At 50.9% G+C, this 9,966-nt stretch overlaps 1 protein-coding gene across 1 annotated transcript in view; it reads right to left on the bottom strand.

The window, feature by feature from the left end:
- The window catches only part of ANKRD11 (ankyrin repeat domain 11), a gene marked incomplete at its 3' end in the record, with an annotated part of 11,118 nt that overhangs the window by 932 nt on the left and 220 nt on the right, over positions 1–9,966 (bottom strand). The window contains 6 exon segments of the mRNA XM_008939362.1: positions 1–2,108; positions 2,110–4,735; positions 5,984–6,131; positions 6,566–6,708; positions 8,417–8,620; positions 9,510–9,680. Of these exon segments, the coding sequence (XP_008937610.1) occupies positions 1–2,108; positions 2,110–4,735; positions 5,984–6,131; positions 6,566–6,708; positions 8,417–8,620; positions 9,510–9,680 (5,400 nt within the window).

Genomic DNA, 9,966 nt, shown 5'->3' on the forward strand with positions numbered 1-9,966 from the left:
CAGGAACGGAGGGAAGGGGGACTTTCTCCTCCACCAAATGCTGCACCGGAGAGTCATAATTTGAGGTCGCTGGGACGCTTTGCTGTCTGAAGAACTTCTCTCCGACGCTGAATTCTTCCTCGGGTGCCCTTCTGATATCGACCGAGATGGACCGGTAGAGGTTGGTGGAGGGTATGGTGCGAGTCGGGGTCTGACTCGGGTTCTCGGGGAGCCCGCTGGAAACGTTCGTGTACCTGTCGAAGAAGGAAGGAGAACAGGCGTTCATGGACATGGTGGATATGGGCAGCGAGTGCTGCGAGTCGGCGCATTCGAACATCAGGTCCGTGTAGTCTTCGTTGCTGCAGGAGGGAGTCCTGGGCGTCTGCATCACCTCCTCGTAGCTCGGGCAAGAGACCACGGACGCCGGGGTCGGGACTCCCGTCGGCCGGTTCTGATCTGGCCTGGGAGAGGCCGGGAGGATCTCCTTCAGCTGAGGCCCCGTTATCCAGTCCTTGGAGTCCGTCCCAACAGCAGGCTGGGGCTTGTTTTCCGGTGAGAGGATAGGAGTCAGTGGGCCCAGCTCTTTCATTTTCTTGTCCTTGAGCTGAGTGTCCAGCGTTAACGGCTTCTTTGTTGCCAGATCCAGGCTCCTCTTGCGCACATCTTCCGAGCTTTTCAGTTTGTCCTTTAGTTTGGGGTCTCCGGACCTGTGCCTCATTTTCTCCATCTGTTTCATTCTCTCTTTGTGTCTTTTGTGGCGCTCCTCAATCTCCAGGTCCTTCTGGCTCAGCATCCTCTCAAAGCTAGTCATCATCAGATCACCGTCCCCCAGAAGCTTCTCCCTCGGCCTGGCACTGTCCTTCTTGCCGCTGTCTTTGGAAAGGGTTATTTTTTCATTCCCGTTGCTTATTTTTATTGACTCTGACTTGTCTTTCTCCTGGTTCTCCTTGAGCTTCTCCTTCAGTTTGCTCTCGCCGAATTTGAGGTTGTCCTCCTTTGATTTATCTTTAAAGTTGGTAACTTGAGGACTGTCCTTGTCTTTAAGCGCTGACTTCGGCTCGTCTTTGTGATGTTTAAAGAAACCATCTGCATGTTTGTCTCTGTGCTTTTCCTTTTCCTCCTTCCATTTTTCCTTGTGTTTATCTCGCTTCTTTTTCTCCTTAGCTGTGCTGATGGTGCTGGAACTGTAGGTCTTTTCTTTTTCCGCCTTCTTTGACAGCTCTCTTTCAGAATCATTTTTATCTTTCTTTTCAGAAAATAAGTAATCAATGCTTTTCTCTGGTTCCTCATCAGGCTCTGCCTTCATGTTGTAGGAAGTGCCAAAAGCCTCCCCATCCACAGAGAAATCTTTTTCATAGTGAGTGGAATCCTTCCTGCTGCTGGAGTCTTTGAATTCGTCAGTTTTTTCCTTTTTCTCCGTCTTCTCCTTCTTTGCTTTTTCTTTCTCGTGACTTTTCTTTGATGAAGATGAGGAATGTCTGTGTCTTTCCTTCTCCTTGAGTTTGTCCTGCAAGCAGGGTAAAGGGAGAGAGTCCTTAAACTTTTCTTCGGCGGCATCAGCGAGGGAGAGGTTAGAAGACTCAAAGAGGCTGGTCAGCCCTGGGTCTTGCCCTCTGTCTGTGAAGCTGTCAGAGGAGATCTCGCTGATCTTGTCATTGGAGTCGTCTCTGTAGTCATTCAGAGCCTCCTCCTCCAGCTTCTCCAGCAGGCTCTTCTCCGACTCCCCTCCTTTCGAAGACTTTTTCTCTTTGGAATGCTCCTTCTCCGGCTTCTCCTTATGCTTGCTTTTCACCTTGTCATCATTGGCATGTTTCTTTTCAACCTTCTCTGGGAGCTTTTGCTTGTTTTTCTTCTCCTGAGTGGAATCTACGGACGTTCTGTCTTTCCTGTCCTTGTACTTCTCGGTAGAGTCTTTATCCTTCTTCTCTTTGTGTTTCTCAAAGGAACTCTTCTCCTTCTTCTCTTTCCCCCCGTCCGATGTCCCTTTGTCCTTCTTCTTCTCCTTGGAGTCCTTATCCTTCTGCTTCTCTCCCGAGTGCTGCCTGTCGGAGGAGTACTTGCGGTGCTTGTCGGGGTACAGCTCCTTCTCGGCGCCGGGGCCCTCCTCCTTCTCCTGCAGGCTGTCCAGCCACGTCGCCCACCTTGAACCCTGCCAGGCTGTAGTCGTCCCGCTCGTCCTCGCTCTCGTCGGTGAAGATGTCTGCAATGCTGTACCAGCTCTTCTCCTTGCCCTTCTTCTCCTCCTTTTTCTCGGAGAAGTCCTCTCGATCCGTGGAGAAGTTTTTCTCTTTCTTCTCTTTAACCTGGTCGAAAGAGCTCTTCCTTTCTTTGTCTTTGCTGTGCAGGTCTTTGTATTTCTCCTTCGTTTCTTTCTTCTCTTTGAAGCTCTTGTCTAGCTCTTTGTCCTTCAGGATTTTTTCAGGAGCAACTTTTTCATTCTTCTCCTTGTCGCCTTCTTTGGATTTTTCCTTGTATTTTTCTGGCTTCACCTTTTCTTTTTTTTCTTTATCGGGAGCATCTTTCTTCTCCTTTTCCTTCCCAGAGTGGTGCCTCTCCCAGCTCTCCAGAGCCTTACTGCTGAATTCGGGGTCAGACTTATCCTTGAAGAACGTTTCGCAGCCGTACTCCTTGAAGTCATCTCGATAGGGCTCCTCCTGCTTCGTTTTGGTATCTTTTCGATCCTTGGAGCCATCAGAGGAATCTTTTCTGTCTTTGTTGGTTTCACCTGTATCTTTTTCTTTCCTCTCCTTGACGCTCTCGGCAGAATCCTTCCTCTTCTTGTCCTTTTCAGGCAAATAACTAGGAGTAACTTTGTGTCTGTCCGTTTGGTCCTTTTTCTTCTCGGAGCTTTTGTCCACGTAGTCCCTCTCTTTCTTCTTTAAGAAAGTGTCTTTTTCACTGCGTTTCTCGTTGTACTCCTTTTTTTCTTTTGTTTTATTTTCCTTTTTCTTGTCTTTAATTTCCTCTTTCACGGGTTCGATGATTAGTTTTGCCACGGTGTCATTTTTAATCTCCCTGAAATCCGTTACTGGAGAATCCCAGCTATCTTCACCTTTGAAATCGAAGGATGAGTCAGAAGACAGGTCTGAGAACCACCTCTCCTGCTGATCATCTGAGAGGCTGAACTTGGTGTCCTCGCTTTCGGGAAATTGGTTTTTGTTATTGAACTCGTCAAACCCAGACTCGTCCCTGTAAAGTTTTTCTTTTTTGCATTTTTCTTTCTCCTCCTTGAAGGATTTTTCTTTCTCTAGTTTAGAGACCTTCTCCTCCTTCAGTTCATTCTTCTTTTCAGATTTGGACTGCTTGTCCTTTGACTTCTTCTTCCTCTCCTCCTTGTGTATTCTCGGCTTCTCCTCTTTGGGAGACTTCTCCTTTGCAGGTTTGTCTTTCTCTGATTTACTCAATCCTTCTCTGAAGGATTTGCTCATGTCTTTACTGCCATCTTTGAGTTTTCTTAATGATTTCTCCTCTTTTGAGGATTTTCCAGTCTCATCTTTAAACAACCACTCCTTCTCCTCCCCTTTACCTTTGGGGAGCTTCTCCTCCTTCTTACTGTGTTCTCGCTCGTGCTTTAACACTTTCAGCTTGTTTTCGACTGGATTTTCTGTCTCTACTATCAAGCCCTTCTCAGGCTTTTGTTTAGAGTCCTCAAACTCAAAAGAAAACGTTTTGATTATTTTAATGTCTTGGCTGATGGGACACTGTCCCTTCTCCTTGTTTTTATGTTTGTGTTTTGTTTTATGCTTTTTAACAACCTTCCCCTCCTTGTCCAGCTTTGGAATCGCTCCATCCACGTTGCTATGGAATGAATTCTTTTTCTCAGAAACGGTGTTGTGTGGGGTGTTTTTCTTTTTGTGCTCTGGTTTCTTCCTGACTGGCTTTAGTGACTCTAAGCTCGAGTCCTCGGACGAGTAGTCTGACTCGCTCGTCAGCCTCGTCCTGGTGGAGTCCGATAAGGAACTGACGTCTGACCAAGCTGGAGAAGAGATGGTTTTCCAATTGTCCGTCCTCCAGTGCTTGGAGTGCTGTTCTGTAAGGTTAGGGTTATGTTTCTGGGATGCTAAACTCCCGTGAGAAGAGGTTGATGAGGCAGACAGAGAGTTAAACAAGGAGGATTCCTTTAGCACTAGCCTGGAGTCCTTTACACAGCTAGAGCTCTGAAGAGAGTCTCTATCATCCTCCTCACTCTCCACATTTTCACTCTCTGATTCAGAGGAACAAAATTTGTCATTTTTTTTGCCAAACCGAACCTCTTTGCTTTTCGTCTCCTTCTTCCGCTTCTTTTTGACTTTGCTTTTCTCCTTCTGGGCCTTGGTGCTGGCGGGCTCCCGAATCTTGCTGCTGGGCAACATCGAGTGGGTCGAGAGCCTCAGCTTCTCCCCCGTCCCCACGGCAACGCTGGGCTCCTCCTCGTCCGAGCTGTCCGACAGGATGCGGTGGGCAGCTTTCTTTGGTGTAATTGTGTTATTTTTAGTATAAGTTTTCACTTCCATTTTGGGTATGGAAATGAAACTGTTTGCTTTAGTCTCTTTTCTGTAATCCTTTTTCAGCAAATGTTTGTCATCGACTGGCGGGACCCGGTCCTGCTCGTCGTCCTCATCGAATTCGTACTCATCCTTCACGGGGGTGATGGTTTTGGGGGGCTCCTGCGCCTTGGGCTTGTGCTTCAAACCCTTCTCGAACTCTGAGTCTGTGTTATTGCCATCAACAGAGCTGGAGGGGGCGAAGGAAGGGGCGTCCTCCTCTTCTGAGGTCTCTGCAGGGAGAGAAGAATGATGTGTTAGAGGCTGTGAGGGGTTTGGGGGAGGAAACCATCATCAGCCTGCTGCAGACACAAGCCCCTGTGAATGGCACTGCTGCCCTTTTGCCTTTGGCAAGTTTGCAGCTGAAAGCCCAAAATGCCAGGTTGGGAGAACTTTCAGAAAGGACCAGCTATCCTGTCTGAAACCTGTGTGGGGTGGTCCTCCACACAACATCCTGGGTGTATCACAGAACCACAGACAGGGTTGGGTGGGAAGGGACCTTCTGAAGTCCTCTAGTCCAACCCCCCTGCAGGGAGCAGGGACATCCCCAACTAGAGCGGGTTGCTCAGAGCCCCGGCCAACCTCCCCTGGAATGGTTCCAGGGATGGGGCAGCGACCACTTCTCTGGGCAACCTGGGGCAGGGACTCACCACCTTCAGCCTCAAACGTTTCTTCCTTTTCTCTAGTCTAAACCTCCCTCTTTGAGTTCAAGTCTGTTACCCCTTGTCACGCTGCAATAGGACCCGACCAAAAGTCCCTCCCCAGCTTTCTGACAGGCCCTTGAAGTCCTGGCAGGCCACCAGAAGGTCTCCCAGAAGCCTTCTCCTCTGCAGGCTGCCCAAGCCCAACTCTCTCCTGCTGGGCTCCCAGCAGCGGGGGTCCCCCCTTGGGTCATTGTTGTGGCCTCCTCTGGATCAGCTCCAACAGGTTCGTGTCTTTCTTGCGCTGAGGTATCGAGAGAAGAACTTTTTAACAGGGATGTGACTGCACGCAGCGTAGGTCAGGACTCTTCGTGAGACTGAAACTCTAATGAGCACTAATTAAAACCTGTGTTTCCTCCCTCGCACAGCCACAATGGTGGCATTCACAGGCTCTGGCCCCTGCCCTCTGACCAGGGTGGGATGGGAAGACACCACATGCACACAAACCTCTTCTCTCGGCTCCAGCTGGACCACTACCCACATTCTAAAGCGAGACATCCATTTACCTGCAATTGGCTTCCAATCCTACATCTTGGTTGCACCAGGCAAGTGACCTCAAGGTAGGCTTCCAGGGCAAACAGCTAGAGCTCCCGGAGCTATGGGCTGGTAGTTATGTTGTCTGAATTTGGGTTACAGCTACGGATGGACTCCTGACCGTGGCAGCCACGTGCAGATATTCCGACAAGAGTCTAACTTCACTGTCCTCTTAACGTCTCTGTATCAACAGACAGCTCCAGGCCACAAACATCACTCCCACGTTCACATAAAGGTCAATCTCACCTGTGGAGCTCTCTTCGCTGGAGGGGTACGTGGTCTTCCCCAGGAGCAGATTCACCATGGTGGGAGAATTAGCTACTTTTAAAGGTGTCTCGCCCTTCCTGTTGCTTTGATGAGGATTCCCTCCGTAATGTAACAACAATTTCACCACCTGAGAAGAGAAATGGAGACTTGGAAGATGCTCACGATGTTTCAGTTCCAGGCTTTTTGTACAATTTCCATATGTAACTAAAAGAGGGATGTCCTCAAGCAGTATTTCCTCAGGACATGCCTTATGGTACTACCATTCACCAGTAAGAAAGGAGACAAAAACCAGCAACATGAACCAACTTGAGCAGGAAAGAAAGGAGAAGAACATGACACAAAGCCATGCTCTCTCCCCTGACTCCAGAAGAAGAAGAATGAACTCTCCCCTGCACAGGGGAACACCGAGTAAACCACTCAGCAGCGCTGGGGCAGGGAAATTCTTGCCCACTACCCAGCGAACGATAATACAATAGCCAGAACCTCTGTATTTGCACGAGAAAAAAAAAACCCACCCAGAAGTCATTAAAAGCACAGCTATGCACTGCAGCACACACCAACCTTGAAGTGCCCGTTGTTGGCTGCGTCATGCAGCGGGGTGTCATCGTCCAGCCCCTTGGTGTTCACCTCGGCGCCCGCAGCAAGCAGCTGCTTGGCCACGTCGTAGTAGCCCCGGTTGCACGCCTCGTGCAACGCCGTCCAGCCTGCAAGCAAAGGGACACTCAGAACCCGGGCAGCCCCTCCGTGGAGGTGGTTAGGTGGTGAGCAGTAACCTCCACCCACAGACGCTGCACATGCTCTGATGGCCAAGGAGATGGTCTCGCTTGCCCAGCTCCCCAGGCACAGCAGGGAGACACCTGCAGCTCTGCCTCGTTGCTCCAACCAAGCGGTGGGTAGATGGATCCTGCTTTTCCCTCTGCTCACACAACGTGCTGCAGAGGGATCACCTGCTGGAACAGGCAGAGGTTTTGTGTAGGAAACTACGAGAGTTGCCAATGTCAGGGAGAAGTCAGGTCTCAAACCCTTTCCCCTTCTGACTCCTCCACAAGGGAAATTTTACTGCCGAGACCAGGACTGAGCTCTGAACTGCACACATGGCTCTGAAACATCCCCTGCAAAGACCTCACAAATATTTTCTGTGTGTTCTCCAAATCAAGCAGCCACACCACCACAGAACAGGCCACGGCATGGGGAGAAACCAAACAGCAGGTCTCCACAGTAACAGTGCTTCTAGTTCTCAAACAAACCTCCAAAGAACACAGGATGATATATTCTATCACGTTCAAACAGACTATTTTTAAGCAGAAACTGTTTTGAAGTTTCCCAGCACACGTGCCTGGCTCCTTGGGTATTTTGCTGATAGCGCCGTGGGAGCTCGTCCTGCTGCCTTCCCTGGGAGCAGTTGGAGGGCACCTGTGCCCAGAATTAATCAGAGCTGATAGCTCAGCCCAGTGCTGATATTAATCACGCAGCCGGAGGAACGTGTTCATCTATTTATAGCCCCAAAATCGTGCAAAGAGACCAGCAAAGAGCAAAGTGGAGCGCTGGGACGTGCTGGAGGGAAGGCTGCCCGTGCTCCCTCACCCCATGGCTGGCTGGGGTGTGTGCCAACGGCACCGTGCCCCATCCCATGGGCACCTTCTTGCTGCAGGACCTGGGGTCGTTCCCATCCCAGGCTCCTCTCCCCACTCCCACCACTGTAAGCAGGAGCTCGGCAGTGCTGCTACTGCTGCTGAGGAGGAGGAGGAGGAGGAGGAGGTGCTGCTCCTCAGCTGAGGCTCAGGATGGTCAACATGTCCTTGAATCCAGAGGCCCAGCTGGCGCAGCTGGCAGCCTGACCTTGGCACAGCTCTCCATAAGCAGCACCCCCACGTTCAGGATTTGAAAACAAACCCCAGAACGCTGCAGGGATCACCCAGCCAGCTCTGGAGTGATGACTTTACAGACCCACTCCCTCCAGCACTTTTGTGTTCATCATTTCTTATATTTTAAGGGAAAAAAATAGCCAAGCCAGCCCCCCCGCCTTTGCAATTCCCCCTCCACACTTCCAAGACAACCCTTCCATGTGGAAGGGCACAATGGAGCAGAGGGGCCTGGCTGCAGCATTCCAAGCATGGAGCATGTTCAGAGCAGGCAGGAGAGCCTGGGAATTTAGCTCCCAAACTCCAACAAGGCAATTGATGCTTTTCAAGGATTTATTATTTGGACAAATCTGTAGCATTTTGGGATTTTTTTAAAGGACAGGAAGACATTTTCCTCCCCAGAGCTCCAAGTCGCTATTTTTGATTCATCTTCTCTTTACAAGCAGCAAACCCACGTTACAAAGAAATTGCTTTCTCTGGTGGGAGGTGGGTGAGGGCCAGGGCTGGGACCCGTGGGCTGCTCTGCCAGCACTGCCAGCGGGCTGGTTACCTGCAAAGTCCTTCACATTGACATCTGCTCCCTCGATGATGAGCTCCTTGATGCGCCGGGCATCGCCTCGGATGGCAGCTCGATGCAGCCGAGTCTCTCCTCGCTCGTTTCTCTTATTTACTTTATCTTTGGTTTTGGAGGCAGAGTTAGGAGTTCCCTTCTGACAAACTGTAGACTGAGAGGGATGCTTTGGTGTTGTGTCAACTGCGTGGAGGAGAGAAACAGTCAGGAGCCAGGATTCAAAGGAAGCCCTAAACCTTTAGAGGGAGCTCGTGGAGCACGTTTCATCTCGCCTCTCCCCGAAACTCTCACCAGAAGGCAGCGAGAGGCAACAGAGCTGCTGTGAAGACAGAGGAAAGCCTGTGTGTGTCCAATGCAGAGCTTAACCGCAGGCTGCCAGAGCCCACTGGAGGGAACTGCCCTCCTTGCAAAGGCTGCGGGCGATCCCATGATTTAGGAGCAGACAATGCAGTTCCTTACCCGAAAACCTCATTTCCTAAGGGAGGTGGCCTTCTACCAAGTCCCTGTGAGGTCTGACTTGGGAGGAGATGGCACATTTCCTGGGAGAAGAGCTGAATGCTCGGAAGCTACACAGCTTTTTGCCCTTTTTTTCCCCCCCCTCCAAGTAACAGCAACATAAGCAGCTAGGTTGGTGTTAAGAACAACAAAAATAAAAGCTGCAGCCTTGTGTGTAGGATGCAGATGTGTGCACAGATAGCACAGTGCCTCTGAAAACCCCGGGGCTCACGTATGCAACAGATACAAATGACTAAAATACAAAATCCGTGGTAAACACATTCCAGCTGCTCTGTGTCTCAAGTTACAGTTGCAGTGGTTACGTGTCTCAGCCCTCTCCACAAGAAGAAACATTAAAAAACCCACGGAGGATGACATTTTAACTTTATTCCCAACATTCCTTTACTGAGCTAGCCTGAGAAAACATGAAGCTCTGAGAAGAGGAGGCTCCAGTGGAACCAAAGCTCTACTTAAGGAGCCAGGACGAGCTCAGGGGTGGCCCGGGGACCCCAGCACCAGGCATGGACAAGCCCCATCTGCCCACCCCTTGGAACAAAACCCCCCCTCTGGATCTCACCTGGGCTGTTTGCAGACTCTTCTGCTGTCATCTGCATGAGGAGAGCGACTTGCTGGCGCTCGGAGAGCGGGTACCCTGCCCGGATCCCCGAAAGGCCCATTCCGAAGAGCAAGCCAGGCTTCCTGGTGGCGGGCTCCTTTTTAATCCTCTTCCGCTCAGGACCCTGCTTTTCTGGAAACAGGGGAACACAGAAACACAGGCTGTGACTGGGGCTGCAGCTGAAACCCAGGGTCGCTTGAGCAAAGCGCTCTCCAACTCCGATTCCGTACCTCGAACAGAAAAGTCTGTGGGGTGAGGGGTCTGTGCCTATGGTGAGGGGTCTGTGCCTGCAGTGAGGGGTCTGTCCCTGTGTGAGGGGTCTGTCCCTGCTGTGAGGGGTCTGTCCCTGTGGTGGGTGGGAGCTCTGGTACCCGGGGCAGCCTCCCGGGCTCCCACCGCCGCGGCTGGAGACGGGGGA

This window comes from Merops nubicus, unplaced genomic scaffold, assembly GCF_000691845.1.
Source record: "Merops nubicus isolate BGI_N331 unplaced genomic scaffold, ASM69184v1 scaffold35664, whole genome shotgun sequence".
NCBI classification, from domain to species: domain Eukaryota; kingdom Metazoa; phylum Chordata; class Aves; order Coraciiformes; family Meropidae; genus Merops; species Merops nubicus.